We start from the raw sequence: 16,659 nt of genomic DNA on the forward strand, positions 1-16,659 counted from the left end.
CCGCCGCTACCGCCATCCGCCGCCGCAGCAGCCGCCTCCTCCTCCCCCCCCTCCCCCGAGTCTCCAGCGCTGGGGCTCCCTCCCCCCTCCCTCCTCCTCCTCCGAGCAGCGGGGCTTCCCCCCGCCTCCCTCCCTCTCCCCTCCCTCCCTCCCTCCCTCCCCCTCCCTGCCGGCTGTTGTTGTTGTAATAAAAGTTGTGGGGTGTGTGTGTGTGTGTCGGGCACCCCGCCCCGCCCGGCGCTGGGGGGTGTTGGGGGCGCGCGGGGGGGGGTTGCGATCGTGAGTTAATTACGCTGCGTTTCCATGAAATCGTGCGGAGTGTCGCTCGCCGCTGCCGCCGCCTCTGCTGCTCCTTTCGGTGATGAGGAAAAGAAAATGGCGGCGGGGAAAGCGAGCGGCCAGAGCGAGGAGGACTTCGCCAGCTTGACAGCCGAGGAGAGAGAAGCCCTATCCGGCCTCGACAGGTACCCGCTCCCCACTCCGCCCCGGCCGCCTCCGTGTCCCGGCTCGGCCTGCGCTCCCTCCTTGTCCCCCCCTCCCCTGCCCGCGGCTCCCCGCTCGGGAGTGCGTGTGTGCCCGTGTGCGGGCTGCCGGCCCCGCCGCCGCGCTCTGCCCTTGCCCGCCGGGAGCGAGCGAGCCTGCCTGCCCGTGCGGGGGACTGACTCTCGCTAACGCTGTGCCTTGTGCCTCTCTCCCCTCCCTCCCGCCCGCTCCCCTTCTGCAGCCGACTCTTCGGATTTCTGAGGCTTCATGAAGATGGCGCCAGAACGAAGGCCTTGCTGTTAAAGGTAAGAGAGAGGATGGATGTGGAGAGCGGCTTGGGGGGGGGAGAGGTTGAGGGTGGAAGGGGGGGAGGGGAGGGAGCCGGCCCAGCCCAGCCACCCCCCTCCCTCCGTTCCCCCGAGTCCACACGGTGAGTGTGTGCGAGTGTGTGTGTGTGTATCTGGGTGCGAGTGTGTGTGCGCGCGCGCGCGGGGCACCGCCACATCCACACGCACACATCCCCGCCGCACACGCCAGGGCGCTGCGCCTCGCCCCTTGCCGAGCTCTCCCCCATGCGTCTCTTCCTCCCTTGCCCCTTTCCCCCCCCTCCCCCGGCTCGGCGCAGTTAGAGCGGTCCCCCGCACGGCGCGGAGAGAGGGAGGGAGCCGAGCGGGGCCGGGTGTGGGACAAGAGGAGCGCGGCCTGGCGGGCTCCTCTCCGGACACTTTCTGGGGCTCGTCCAGCCCCGGGACGGGAAAGTGCCTGCGCATCAGGGCCGGAGTCTCGGGCCGGGAGCAAACGCCAAGCGGCGCGGCGCGGGGGGGGAGGGGGCGCGGGGGAGAGAGGGAGGGAGCGGGCGCGGGAGAGAGGGAGGCAGAGAGGGAGGGAGGCGGGGGGGAGGGGGCGCGCGAGGCGCTGCTGACGTTGGCCTCTCCCCGGACCCTCCCTCGTGATTTTCGCCCCGCGCGGCGGGGGCCGGCGGCGGCGCGCGCCCTGCCCGGCGGCCGTTGCGCCTCCCGCCTCGCCTCGCCGCGGCGCAGCGCGGCCCGGCGCGGCGGGGCGGGGCGGGGGAGAAGTTGCCCCGAAGTTGGGAGCGGGGGGCGGCGGGGCGAGGCCCGGGCCGGGCCGGCCGTGGCGGCAGGGGTGCTGCGTGGCTCGCGGAGTCAGTCGCCAAGTGATTTGTTTACTCCGCCGGTGCGGCCGCCGCCAACGTGCGAGTCGCTGGCCGAGTGCGTGTGCTGCTCGCGGGGCCCCCCGCCATCCCCGCTGCCGGGCCGCTTGACAGGGAGCGGGACAGCCCGCAGGCTGCTGGAGCCTGCCTGTCCTTTTTGGAGAGATGTTTGTTTCTGCGAAAAGTTGTTGGCCCTGTCATTTAGTTAAGTAATGGCTGCTCCTGTCGGCCCAAGATGGCCGGACAGGGAGGAGAAAGGGGGCGGGGGGGGGGAGGTAAACACGAAACAAATACGGGGAACGAATGTGCACGTCGCCTGGAGCGTGAAGCCCCCGGTGAATGTTGAGGGAAAACTCTCCTGCGCGTTGCAAGTTCTTCCTGGGTGCTTTCCGACTGCAGGCAGGGCGTTTGCAGAGCTGGTGTCATTCTTATCAACCTGTAGCACGTTCGGCTGCCCATCTATAAGCTGTTGACAAAGGCTCTGCAGGCTGAGTATCTGCCGGTCGTATCTAAAGACTAAACGTGAAGAAAACATGCGTGTAACAGAATAATTCAAGCTATTAAAATATCACACGGTTGAAGCAGCGGACTGTGTTCTTCGGTTTCCTGCTTTCTGACTCGTTCCTGTCAGTAGCTTTGCATTTGACACTTTGCTCATCCTATTGTTGTGACCATGCCGTATGTTAGTATTTTCATATGAAGATTTTTTTTCTGTTGCTGTTCTTGGCTGGTCTGAAGACCTAACTCTAAAGTGTGTTGAAATCAGTAGACTAGGCCTTTACTTGTGTTTGGATGTTTATTTCAGGCATGATTGAAAAAGCTGAATGTCAGGACGTGGGGGGTGGGGAGAGGGATGGAAGGAAAAGCATGTACACTTTTCTTTGTGCTTATATTTGACAAAATCTTGTCATTTCATCTTGATTTTCAGTTATTTATAAAAATATTGCTTCGGATAAATCAAAAAGGTGTAGGAGTGACACGTCAGACCAGTAAAATAATATACGTAAACTGTTAGTGGACTAGAATTAATGTCTACTCTGTGGATGCTGTTGATGCTACTAAAAATACTATAGAGAGTGGTATTCAGCTTTGGGATGGGGCTTAGGGATGCCAGTTGGAAAATAAAAACATCATATATAATTAGATTGTCTGTCACAGAACATCGCTAGATTAAGTTTTATTTTGCATACTCTAAGTAATGCAGGCAATTCAGCATGTCGGTTGAGTTTTGAGTCCTTTCATGCATTTTCTTTTTTATGCTGGTTGATTAAAGTTTTAGAATTTACAGACAGTGTGTGTACCATGACAGAAGTTGTGGGGCATTTTGATATTTCTGAAGTATATTTCTAGAAATAATGTTTTGTGTGTTCTTATTACATCAATATATAAATTCACACAGCAAATATAAAAAAGGCAAGTATTTTGATATTTCACCTCATTTTTCTGACTGTTTTGGACATTTGAAAATGCATGCTAACTTGTGAAGCATGTTCTTGGTAAAACTTGTCACTGAGAAAAGTAGATTATTAAGGAAGTGGAGAGATTAAAATGTTACTGTTCAGTACAGAGATATTTCAAAGGAATTTCTTTGCTTGAAACAGGTTCAGTTTTGTTTGTGCTTTTTACCTTTGGGGAATGTGCACATGTTTCAATTACTGTTATCAGTAAGTAGGATTTTTTTTTTAAGATGTTTGTTTCTTAAACAGAATTTCTTTATTTTGTGTGTGAAGCCTCATAGGTTCTGTAAAATCTACATTGCAGGGGAAGGTTTAGAGTAGTTAATCTACTAGAACATTTTAATCCCATGTAACAGTCATTTTTATTGTAGAAAGTGTGGCCATATATATGTGCATTTACTGCACAGGTGTTGGAGTGATAGTAATGAAATCTTTCCTTTTGTGCATGGAGCAACAACAGCTAACAAAGACCCTAGGCTCCATAATTATGAAATCCTAATTGAGTGATTTAAAAACCTACACGCCATTATAAAATTATGTGAGATTTATGTGCAAGTATAGCATGTAAGGAAAGCCATTGAGTCATGTTTCTGCAGGAATCCTTCACAAAGGCAAAAATGTGTTGGTGCTCCCCTTAATGCCAAGAATAGTACCTTCTCTGTTGAACCCTTTAAAAGGAGAGTGCAGCATCTCTTCTGTGTGCGCCTGACAGTGTTCCCTAGTTACCTGCGCTTAAGGTGGTAGGAGCAGTTTACACATCTTTGGAGACTGAGCATGGGGGAGGTGAAATTCTGGGTTGCAAGTGTTGAGGGAACTGCTCCTTTATGCTTCCAAGTACTTGTGCAGCAACAGGATTGTATTGTGGGCATTTGACGTTATGAGGGACTGCTTAGCTTTTCCTGGGCTTCACTCAGCAGGAGGCAGTGCGTTGGCTCCAGCTCTATCAGGCCGACCAGGAGATTTCACGTAGCCTTAGCAGTGGGAACTCTGGGTCAGTGAAGCCACACCCTGACAGAGTCAAATAATAAGAAATCTGGGTTCTCTTTCAGGGATAGATGAACTGTCGTGTCTGGAACTTTAATATAGTTGTGGCTTTTATTCATGCTCCAGATCTGGACTGGAGTCCACCTTTCTGGTACTTTTGCTTTGTAGGATGTGTGACTGTAGTACTGTGAGCTAAATTGGAGCTGGGTGTAACAAATCAAAAGAGCAGATATGACATCAGATCTATACAATATTTATGAAGTGGAGCTATAGACTAAAGGTCAGGAATATTGTATTGTTGATCCATGCATTGGATGCATGATAAGCCAGACAAAATCAAAACTTTCTCTAATGATGTACATGTGTGATAAAGGAATAGAATTTTCTGTTGTCCAAAATGTGTGTGTGTGTGTGTTTTTTGTTTTTTTTTTTTCCCCCCACAAATGAAGCCTGAAAATCATAGTTTGCAATGTATGTTTGTTTTTAAAATATTTGCAGCTAGTGTGGTTTTGTGGGGGGAGGAGAGGGAAATTAGGAGAGATCCCTTTCAAGCTGGTTGAAACGCTGAAAATATAATGCAGCTAACTAACCTCGTGCAGTTGAGAGTGCTCGCTGTAGTGCTCTTGTAGTTGACAAAAACATTAATGTGAGGGAGCAACCCCCCCCCCCCCCCAACCCCCTGGTATCTTGATGTCTCTTTCTCCCAGGAAGATGTTTGTTCTCCCAGGAAATGAAGCTTAAAGATTGCACAGGGAGGGGAAGCATATTTCATGTTGGAAGTGAATTGCAAAGAAAGTTTTTCTCTTTCTCTTTTTTTTTCTTCTTTTTTTCCTTATGATACTTCCAGTGTTTAGCCAAAGTTGATTTTTTTTTTTCTTCCAGTGACAAACCTTCATTTAATAAGCTATAGTGTATATATAGTAGATTTGGATTTTCTACGTATGCACATTGATATAGCTTATATAATTTATTGGATTTAAGATGTATGGTAATTTCTGTTCATTGAGTTTAATCAGTTTGTAATATCCTACAGACAAAAAATGAAACATGTTTGTATTTAAAAGTATTGATGGTTGAAGTCTATTGATCCAAAGAAATTGATTGAGTAGAAAGAGATTGATGAAGTAGTTCCATGTACTATACAGTTTTTTTTGGTGTCTGTATTACCTTTTGTGGTTCTGCAGCCCTTTAGTTTTTCAGCTGTGTTTTTAAAAATGATACCTTTTGTGCAAAGGCCACGCATGTTGACAAAAATGACAAATTGATCATTTGTGCTTTTATTAAGCATAAAAAATAAGTGCATAGTGACAATATTCTCTCATCTTTCTTGTAGTTGTAGGTGTTACTTGTTTAAAAATAGCTCTGGACAAGTGAATTAGTATATATTGACTTTGTCCGTTTAGTGTTGACATTAATGTTAATTTTCTATTAATCTATAATTAAACATCCTTAGTTTTAATTATAACAGACTGTTTGAAAAATAATTATGAAGGAAAACATTTTAGTAGATTAGTCTAGATGTAGTAAAGGTATTTTTTAATATTTTTGAAAACATTTTGGGTTAATTTGTTTACATCAAAACAAAGAAATATTGCTTTAAAAACTAATTACAATGTTTGCCTAATACAGTGGCGGTGCTAGGAATTGGAAAACAGGGAATTGGTACCACAAGACATTTGTAAAGCATTTCAGGAAGTGGGCAGCCTCTCTAATTTCTGTAAATTTATGTCTGAGCTGTTCCTTTATAGTTTTTTTTTTTTAACACATTCTGCATATCTTGTTTGTTTATTTTCTAGCATACTTTCCATTAATGTGGAACAAGTTCAAATTGGTTAACATTTTGGAAATTGTGATATGGGTGGAACTGGTATTCTAACCCTTTTTGAAGGTGTCTGGAAGTTGAAAGTTTCGAAGTAAAAATTTTAACTATTGATAGGATAATTGGGACTAGTGTATGGATTTTCTAAATTTTTGTATACAGTTTGTGTTTTATGCTAATAGAGTAGGGTTTTTTAGGATCCGATGAAGGTAATGATTGAGCACATTGTAATGCTCATGGTTGTACCATATTTATATTTTAAAAATAAAATATTTTTATTTAAAAACATGCTATATGGTATTTCTCTATTTTGGTACTAAAGACTGGGCTATTTTCTTATGATGTTTGTAGTATTAATACTTCATCTGGTATTATAAATTACTTTTTTTTTAATGAGCATTATACACTACTTCTAACACAAGCATTAGATATTCAGAATGTCTTAACACTTTCAAAACTAACATTTAAGGCATATTTTTCTGAAATAGTGTATTTTATTGTTTAAAACTTACATTCTTGAAATATTCTTGAATGTTTTGAATGTTTCTTAAGTTTAAAGTGTAATATTGTTACTACTTCTTGAGGGCAAGGAAATGAATGCTGTTATAAATTTTTACAGTTTTCATTTTAATAGATTAGCAAAAAGGTAAGGAGGAACCAAATCTCTTCAAACAACACAAATTTGTAGAAGTGTAAAGATTGCAAGACAACTAGCATAATGGTATTTGCATTTCAGTAAGCTTTATGTCAGCTATTAAGAGACTATTAATAGGAAATATAGTACAAGATTTTTCTTTGTTTTAGTAGCTTTTCATGTTTCTTATGGAATAAGCGTTGTTACATGTTGTAGCTTTTAAGAACTAGTCTACAGAGTCTGTGGAGGCTGAAGTGATCCATTTTTCTAAGTGATACGTATGCATAGATTAAGATAATTCATGCTATACTGACTTCACAATCAAATAGACACGGCAGGCAGCAATTTGGGATGTAGAAGAAAGAGAAGTATTACTGTATTTTAACAGCTGAGGAACTGAGGTTCTGATAAATAGTTTTTGAAGGCTATAAGGAAAACCTGCAGCAAGGATGGAAGAGGTTTTTGTTTCTTCAATTCTATTCCAATAATTTAACCACTGTGATCCTTCCATTGATCCTTTGGGGGATCATGATACTAGTGGATTCCAGCTTTACAAACTCTTAAAACTCTTAGGTACAGTGTCTAAAGAACAAACAGACAATCTCAAGCTTCTGTCCATCCATAACATTCAGGTGTGCTTTCTGCTTGTGAAAGGCATGGCTTTCTGACTCTTGCCAGCCTTTATATCTGTCTATTCACTCTAGTGGGTTGAGTGGACATGTTAATTATAGAGGCAAGACTATCTGCAAGTGTTGTTGTCATCTAAAGTGTTGAAAGCATCATCTAAAAGCTATACCATATGTTTTATATGTATGATTTTAGAAAACAGTAGATGTTGAATACTTGGACAGCTTTGTGCTTTTAGAATCATTTGTTTTAATTACGTTAGTCCAATGGTATGAAGATTAAGGGGAACCATTAAAAATATTTACAGCTGTAAAGTGATTTTATAGTGATTAATATTTATCACAAGACTTCTCAGTGCCAAAATTATATGCCATAATCCACTGTCATTCTTTATCCTGTTGAGAATTAGGCAATATAACATTCTGTGGAGAAGCTAAGCTTTAGTTTCCAGCCTTACAGATTCATGATTTAGGCTTCACATTGATCAGTGGTTAGTGAACAAATACTGCTGTTCCTGCTCCTCAGTTGATATGATTTTGGGGTGATGAGAGGGATTTTATAATATTTTCAACAGATTGAAATGGGAAGAAGTGTTTATTTGTGAAAATTGTTTGTGAAAATTAAAAGTTGTATAAAAACTAGTTACTGTTGTAAAGGGGTTAGCTCAACTTCTGTAGAAATGAAATAAGCAGGAGTTGTGAGATTTTTAGAGGTGAATGCATTGTTTAGCTAGGTGACAGGTTTTAGTGTTTGTTCAGGTAATACCAGAAGCTAATCCACGCTCACTCTGAATACAATAGAGGGATATGTATACATCTTTCAGCCTTTTAATTTCAGACCTGTATCTTGTGTTTCACATCTACAACTTATGTAAGTTACTTTTTGTTTTAAGTCTCTCTTCTTGATGAGGTTCTTCTGCAGCTATGGTGTCTGAAGTGTAACATTTGAATACTCTATCTAAATAATTAAAAACTGAAGTGATACTCGCTGAACTTCAGAATACCAGTGGTTTTGAACTAGTTTGTTTTCTTGGTGCTATTACAGAGACCTGTTGACTATCTTTGTTACAAATGTATAACAATGTTAATCCTGTTCACTGACAGAATACTCTCTGTAGTTTAAAAAACAAAAAACAAAAAACAAAGTGTGTTGTCCTGTATGCAGCCTGACAGAAGGCTGCCAGGATTTTGTATAGGTGTATTTGAGAGCACAATCTTGGTAGCTTACAGAACATTATTTTCATTATGAAGAAAGAAAGGATCTATTCTTGCTGTAGTCTAATCTGAGTTTATCAGCCTAGAGAAGTTGTTTAAGAGAAAAGAGTTAAATACTTTATTATGTATGTTTTTGATTTACAGATAGGCACAATAAAAAATAGCCTTAATAGTTGTACACGTTGTCCTCTTGAATTGTACAATTTAAGGACTTAGACAAAGTCAGTTTTCAAGAATAGTTCTTTTGATACTGTAAATAGTAATGTGTCCCATTTAATAAAATTTGCTTGTGGACCTAATATACCCTATTGAATGGTACATGTTTCAAATCGGCTACAGTGTGTCAAGCCAGATTTTGCAGTGGACTTTTTTTTATTGGATACTATTTTTTGTATCTAAAGAGTGATAGGAAAGTATACTGTTTGGGAGTTAAATAATATTCTTTCACAGATAATTTCACTTCAGAGTATAAGAGGATGCATGGATTACAGTCAGAACTGTTTTGACTAGATAGCTTCCTTTATGGTTCTTGCATTTGCTACCTAGTGTTCACAGAAGAAACTTATTTAATTTAGATGCAGCATTAAGAGCTCACTTATAGTTTTGTAGGGGGAGTGACTAAGAGTGTGTTATGAATTACAACCAGAACACTGTATATCTACATTTGGATTTCCTTTGTGGTAAGTTGTTAAATGAATTGTTGTTTGTTAAAATGGCTTTAAGTCAGTCCCATTTCCTTTTCTCGCAGTAGTGTTTTGAGGACTCTGATTCACTTTTCAGTATAGATTTATTATTAAATTCTAAAGCAGATCAAATTGTGAATATGCTTTTCATTAGATTTCTTCTGGCATTTTGTGAATTTTACAATTCTGAACGATTTCAGAATACCATTTTTAATTTTAGTCAAAGGATCCAGTATAATGACATCTCATATAGAGCCGGTAGGTCTTTTTTGTAGTTCTGTGTTCCTTCCATCAGAGTTGCCACTTTGACTTTTTATTTAAGCACTATTTTTACCATCTTGTATGATTTGAAAATTAACTTGTCCTGGAGTTTAGAGTAGAATGATGAACTGAAATTGTGACTTTAGTTTTATGTGGTGTTTTTTTCTTTCTCTAGGTGACAGAGTTTTCTTAACTACTGTTTGTGTGTTCTTATCCCTGTGTTACTTCTCATGTGTGCTGGTGTAACTGCTTTTGGGCCTGCATGATGAATCAGGCTGGAAAATTGATCAGCTTAAAAATAAGCTAGTAAAAAATGGGGAACTCACTGGTTTTAAGTAGCCAATAGTTTATAGTGCAGACTCAAAAAAGGCAGTACCTACCAGTGCTGTAAGGGAGATGGATTTGAGAGGCTAGGGTGGGTCTTGCTTAGTGTGACAGTTTCTGAAAGGGATATGTGTAAATACCACTGCTGAAGCAGAAAGGATTACTCACTGATTTTCTTAGGAGGCTAGGGAATGGTATGTGTTTTGGAAGCAATGTAGATGGGATTATGTTGCTTTTGGAGACGAAGGAAGGGGTGAAGTGGCCTAGCTTCATTACCTTCTCTGAGGAAAGACCTAGCATTTTGTGAAGTTAGGCTGCCCCTAGGAGACCTAGCATAGGTACAAATCTGAACATAAGTGCAGTAGCAAGGAGTGCCAGAATATCTGTTGAGAGGAGTGTAGAAGAAAACTAAATCTTTTTGGTGAAGCTGGTTTATGCCACTGTAGATATGGCTCTGAACGGAGAAAAATACTGAGGGATCTAGGTTGAGTGCTTCATGAATAGCTTAAGAAGAGTTATATCTTTTAAGTTTTGAATATAGCAGTGCCTCTGCTTTCTCTCATTTTTGAAACAAAAGTAGGGCATGGGAGAGGAAGCAACCCCTTAGACAGTGGGGTCAATGCATCTGTTAATGCCTATCTGTTACTGCTGTCCCTCCTCCAAAAAGGGCAAGAGCAAAGAAATCCTGTGCTGCTGCTCTTCAAGGTGAAAAAGAAGGCCAAGAAGGAAACTGTCACGTGTTTGTTCTCGTGTCGTGTTTTGTTGCCGTTGGATTTGAAGGATAAAGAAAGCTGAGCAAGTATAGAAGATGTAGGTGGATATGTTAAAGGGCAAGAAATAGTTTTAAGTATGGAGTTGAGAGCCTCTGTGAAGGAGAATGATGCTGATGTAGAAAATGTTAATGCAGCAAAGTGTAGAAGGGAGTACAAGATAAAGTGGGAGGATAAGAAAAATGGAAAACATCCATTACAGAACATTTAAAACATAACATAAGCAATCTGATAGGAAAGGAAAAGTGGAATGATACTATGAAGAATAAAGTATAAAAACTGAATATGTTAGTTGGTAAACTTCAATAGTACTTCTGGGCATGTTATAAATGTAGTAATTAAGGGTAGGTGATGCACACTGTATATCTCAAAATCTGGTGCTTTGTTAGTTTTCTGTGTGGTGCATAGAAATGTGTTGTTATTCATGTATTTTTCCTCTCTCTTAATAGGCCTAAGTCTCTAGATTTTAATGATTGGAAGTTTTTTCAAGTCCATCTTTGACTTTGATTTTATTAATACTTGAACATTGTAAATTTTCGAAGATGAAAGAGAGACTGTCATTGATGGACTACCTGATCTCAAGTGTTACCCGTTGAAAAGATTTACAAATTAGACTTAAAGGTTTTTTGTGCTTCTTTATTGAGCATCTGGAAATTTTATAAATTATTTCTCAATTTTTTTTAAAGAGGAATGAGTTTTTGTTTGTCCCTTAAATCAAAGGGAAGGGTGAATATAGCTTTTACTTTTTATACTTTCTGAAAAAAATACCTAATTAGAAACTGTTGTTAAGCTAGTTGTGAATCAAAACAGTACATACTCATCTATACTTTGCTTAAGTGGTGATGAAATCCAAAAAAATTTATGAAAACAAAACCCTCAACATTAGAAGGTAGGGAGGAGATGCGTATCTGCACCAGCGTCCTCTGGCCTCATTTAGAAAATCCTCAAATATACCTTCAGTGTAGGAGCACATGTAATGTAAATAATGAGTTAAGATTTTTGAATTGTGATGATAGGCTTTCTTAACTGTAGTTACTGAGTGGAGATAATGAATAGTTGGAGTGGATTTAACGCCTTTCAGTTGTACGTAGGGAGGATTTAGAGGCACGCTCATACCGGCGCTCAGTGTTGCTGCTTAAATAAGATGAGGTCACAGAGACCATTGGAGTCCATGCTAAGTAATAAATAGAATATGGTCACATTTTCAGCCTTACAAAGGCCCTGTTAACTTAGCAAGTTCATATGTTAAAACATCTCTTAGTTTTGACAGTTTTCTGGGATTAGTTATATGCTGTCCATCTTTGTTTTCTTGGTATAAGTTTTGTCTATTCTTAGTCTCAATATAAGGCATTTTTGACTTTATTTGATATAAATAATTTGAAAAAAGTATTAATGCTTCAAAGAGATCTGGAAATCAGATATGTGTTGTGATAAAGAAAATGGAAAGCAAAGCTAAAGTTGCACTGTAATAATAGAAATCTGTTGTAGGGGGGAGATGGATGTAGTTGGGACAGTTGGAGGGACTGTGGAAGGATGTGCAAGGATTCCTTAGGTAACTGTGCATGATAGAGATATGACTGTTGCCTAGGGCTGTAATGCCTGATCTTGAAGATTGTCTTGAGTTTATCAGAGAATATAGATATATTCAAAACTGTATGAGGAAAAATCTAGAATTGGAATATTGCAATCTATCTGTTCTCTTTCAGTAAAAATGTTGTAATTTTAGTACTATTTTTCTTTATTAGCTGATTTTTCTTCCCCATGGCAGCTTGTTTTTTTTGCTTTTGAATGGTAGGATGTTTTCCTGTAATGCCAGTGGCAAACTTTGAGCTTGTTTTGCATTGTGGCCAAAAATCTGAGAACAATGATGACGCCATTATATCCAGTGAGAAAGGATTCTTTTGTACTGCTCACTTTTAATTGCTAATTAAGCCAAGTCCTTGATAGTTTGAAAGAATGGAATAGTTTATGTCCTCTTTAGACCAGTATTTGCTACTCAGTTGCAGAGGATGATGGAATGGTTGATTCTTATTATGATTTCTAGATGAAAACAAACTTCCTGAGAAAGTGAAAATGGGTAGAACAGTCATTTTGCACAAGAAGCTCTCAGGATTCAGATGCATATATGGAGACTATTTTTTAAAACTGAGGAGCAGCTCAGGAATTCTGTGCTTCTTATGAAGGCTTAGCAGCTGCCCCGCCCCAAAGTTTTCTTTGGGTTTTGGCTGACTGCTCTGGTTCAATTTCTGTATTTAGTGATAAAAGTGACACTTTAGATTGTCTGGACAAGCAGCAGAGATTTTTCTAGGGAAAGCTTTTTGATATTTGGAGATTACAGTAATTTTGTTATTATTTTCATTTTTTGTAATGAGGCTAGAGTGAAACTTTTTAAATAGTGAAGCCCTGGTTCCAGTGCAGTAGAACTTACTTATTTTGAAGATTCTCCAGCACAGGTAGGTTGGAATTTTCCAACACCAGGAAACTGTATCTCAAGTAGAGGGGGTAAACGGATATGCTGACTTATCAACTGAAACGGGAAAACAAAGTCCAATTACAGGTCATTTCGTATCTTTTTCTTCAGGGGTTTCTAACTTCCAGAATCAAAACTCAAAATTGGAACAAATTGATTCCAAGCAATTCATTAATGACCAGCTTCAGGTCTCTCTGACTTCAGACAACAGGAAAGGAGAAAGAGCACACCCTTCTGCTCTGATGACCTTTTTTTTTTTTTTCCCCCTAACTTTCCCAATCGTTTGAGAATCTTTCCAGATTTGTCAAGTCATTGCTGAAATCTGTTAACTCATGTGTTCTTATAAGTAGATAAGAACTAGTAGTAGATGAGATCTTTTGCCTAGGACTGTTTGCCCACTTCTTAAAAGAAAAACAAAAAAAACCTCCCCCACAAAAAACTCCCAAAAAACCATCATTGCTGACGAATAGTAGGTATCAATAGCTGTAAATATTGGTACTTAAGTCTTAGAGTGAGTATCCTGTCTAATTCCCATAATTTCTTGGTGGTTATGTTAACACTTGAGCCCTATTTGGACTATGCTGGCATTTTCTCTCTCTCTCTCAGCAATTCCTAATGTAAGAGGAAACAGTGTATGCTGACAGAAGTTTTTCTGTTGGTATAATTGTGCTGCTACGTGCAATGTCAAAATCAAAACCAGTTTGAGCTCTCTATTGGTATTCTAGTTAGAGGGTTGAACCAATGCATTTGACTTTTTCTTACCTTGGTGTATGTGCAGACAGAGCTTGGTAGAGTAGGGCTGACTTTTGTAGAGTGGGGATGCTGTCTGTAGCTGTGGCCTTCATATGGTGTTGTGATACTGCTTGTATTAACTTTGACTTTTAACAGGTATCTTCCATGTTTCTAAGGAACGAAAGTGACAGATCAGGTCCTAAGTAATGTACTTTAGAGATCAGGACAATGTGATATCTCTATCAGTCATCTCAAATGACCAGTGAAAAGTACATAATGTTGTACTGTACAATGACTGCACAGAATTCAGCTCTGTTTATGATAAAATATTCTCTAGAGGGAAACTATTCTGAAATGTTAGCTTTTAAGGAAACATTTTCAGAGCTTTTTTTTTTAAAAAAAAAAACTATAATAAAAGGTTTGTCACAAATTAGGTGATTGCCAGTTACTGTATCTAAAATTGCTACACCAGGACTGTGGTCTGAAACTGTGTGTAAAAGAAGGTGTGTGTTTTAGTATATGTTGTATTGCATTCTTTTGAAACTCTTCTAAAATATATAACTTTTTATTTTCTAGAAACGATTCAGAAGTATACTTCACATTTTTAAGTTTTAAAAAGAATTATATTTCTAAGTTTAAAAAAGGGAAGAACAGATTATAGAAATATAATAGAGCTGCAGTGGCAGAGTTAAGTTTGTGAGTCCATTTATGTTTTTTCACATTTTGTAATATGTGAAGGATTCAGTTTAAAGAAGAAGCTTTAAATGTAATTTTGCTTTCTGGAATTTGAATTTAAAAAAACCCTTGTTGTTTGTAAATACTTTCCTCTGGTGAAACTGCTGTATCAACTTGCATTTTAATTATAAGCTTGTATGTTTTTTCATGTTTTTTTTAACTTGATTGGACAAACGTTAGAAAATGTACTTTGTGGATTAGACCTTCAGTGAGAGGGGAATGACCAGTGCTACTTAGATGGCTGGTGGAAGAACATCTGTAAACAACAGATACTTTCTTAAGGTGACATAACATTTATGTAAATTTGTATTATTCAGTAAATTGGTAATTCATTTAAATAAAAGAAATTCTAGACAGTAAAGAAATGAACAGATACTAAATGATTAGGGCAAGTACCGTGGTATTGCCTCTGCTTTCACAGTCAGATAAGGGGATTAAAGTGTTGCTTCTGAATTAGTTTGACTGTTAGCATAAAGCCGGGTTGTATTACTCATTGAAATACACATTAAAAATGAAGTGTTGAGTTTTCTTCCTTTACATATCTTGAAATCTTGGCATTTGATTATCCCTTTGGTTGGACCTCTTGCCTTGCATGCAGAGTTTACAGATAGTTTTCTTAGCTTTGGAGAAGGGATACCTTGGGAAACTATTGCACAGCAGTGTTTTAGTGGATTGAGGTGAAGTGGGCATGAATTTCTCTGAGAGAAGTTTCCATTGCCAAATGACATTTAGTGCAGAAAAGTGTCTATCAAGTTGCAGTTAAGTGTCTATATGAAACTGAAGCTCTGTATTAGTCGTCTTTTTTTTTTTTTTTGACTATCTAGAAACAGAGCTAGATGCTCCATTGCTTGTGTAATGTTGGCATCCTAACCTGTCTAGTAAGTTAGCAGATTCATTTTCTCATGTGTTCCCCCTCCCTTCTTGGAATTGTAGTTTTGTTTATCTTAAATTTTACGTGTAACTAGCTCTCTGTCGCATAGTATCATCATATATGAGAGGTGTGAGTCATAGGCTTGCATGTGGTCATAAGTGGGTGTGAGGGAGGGGGACACATCCTCATTAACTTTAGAAAATTTCTTTTCAAACAATGTTTATTTTCACTATTACTAGTTAAATTCTCCACCTTTCCTTAAGTCTACTGCTGTGCCTTGCAACTAATACAGCAAGTAAATTTGTAAAAAGGACCTAATTGATTGTGATAATAACCACTTTTAATATATATTTTAGAATGATCCTCAAAATTGTTTTCCCTTGGATGCTATTGTATAAGTATTTAGTGTTTTATTTCCATGCTTGTAGCCTGCAGATGATCTCTGGGAAAATGATGTAGTGTCAGCTACATTTCTGTGTGGGCAGTATGTAAAAGCCCTGCATTTTTGCCCATACTGTGATATCTAAGGTCTTGGGGGTCTGAGTTGTTTCCGTGTCTTCAGTGAGTGAGATCCTGAGCTCACATCCTTCTAAGCATATCTGAACCCTTATGAAAGCTTTAGAGGTGTGGCTACCCAGAACTATCAAGTGAGCCAATCTCACTGTCATGTGAACCTTTGCCATATGTAGCAGCTATAGGCGTTGAAAGTAGCATTGCATTTAATTTCTGGAATAAAAAGATGACAAACAATGTGTGGTTTGAACTGAAAGGGGGAAAAAAGGGCAGATGGACACAGCACATGGGAAGGAGTGAGATTTCCAACACAAGAAAGAGCAAGTAGCCAAGTGTGTTTCTGCAGGTGCCTGAACAAGGCAGGGAAGGCATGTCAGGTGTGTGATGGGGTCAGATTCAGTGTGTAGCTTGGGCTACGTAATTGAAGCAGGAAGTTGCATGCTAGTCTTCTCTCATGTGCTTAAAACTACGATAACTAGCAGAAGGGGGACATGCTGAGATTTTGGGAAGTAGACTATGTTTGGGACTTAAATGTCCCCATTACTTGTTCACTCTGAATGCAGGCCTGTGAAATATGAGAGGTTTACTTCCATCGGGCTTTATGACAGAGAAACATAGGCAGGTCACAGGACAGGGAAGGTTTGTAATGCTTATCCTGGATTAAGAAATATACCTTTCAGTGGCATGTTTTTGATCATGAGACTGCACTGAATTGCAGACCTCCTATTGTAGTACAGCAGTATGAGATTTTGCCTCACCCGCAACTCTGTATGTCAGATGCAAACTGACCTGTTGCATCTGACATGTGAGGTCATGCAGTAGGTGAGTGCCGGTGTTTGTAAATGAGTCCTGGAAATGAATGAGATAAAGGTCTAGCTGCTTTTTTTTGGCGGGGGGGGGGGGCAGGGAGG

General features: G+C 40.1%; 1 protein-coding gene across 9 annotated transcripts in view; it reads left to right on the forward strand.

The window, feature by feature from the left end:
* The first annotated feature begins 267 nt into the window (after positions 1-267).
* The window catches only part of KDM6A (lysine demethylase 6A), a 159,349-nt gene continuing 142,957 nt past the window's right edge, over positions 268-16,659 (forward strand). For all 9 annotated transcript variants that reach the window (XM_067297937.1, XM_067297947.1, XM_067297965.1 and 6 more), the window contains exons 1-2: positions 268-464; positions 725-788. In XM_067297937.1, coding sequence (XP_067154038.1) covers positions 304-464; positions 725-788 — 225 coding nt within the window. In that variant the 5' untranslated portion in view covers positions 268-303. The remainder of the gene's footprint in view (positions 465-724; positions 789-16,659) is intronic.

The sequence above is a fragment of the Apteryx mantelli genome, chromosome 1 (genome assembly GCF_036417845.1).
Source record: "Apteryx mantelli isolate bAptMan1 chromosome 1, bAptMan1.hap1, whole genome shotgun sequence".
NCBI classification, from domain to species: domain Eukaryota; kingdom Metazoa; phylum Chordata; class Aves; order Apterygiformes; family Apterygidae; genus Apteryx; species Apteryx mantelli.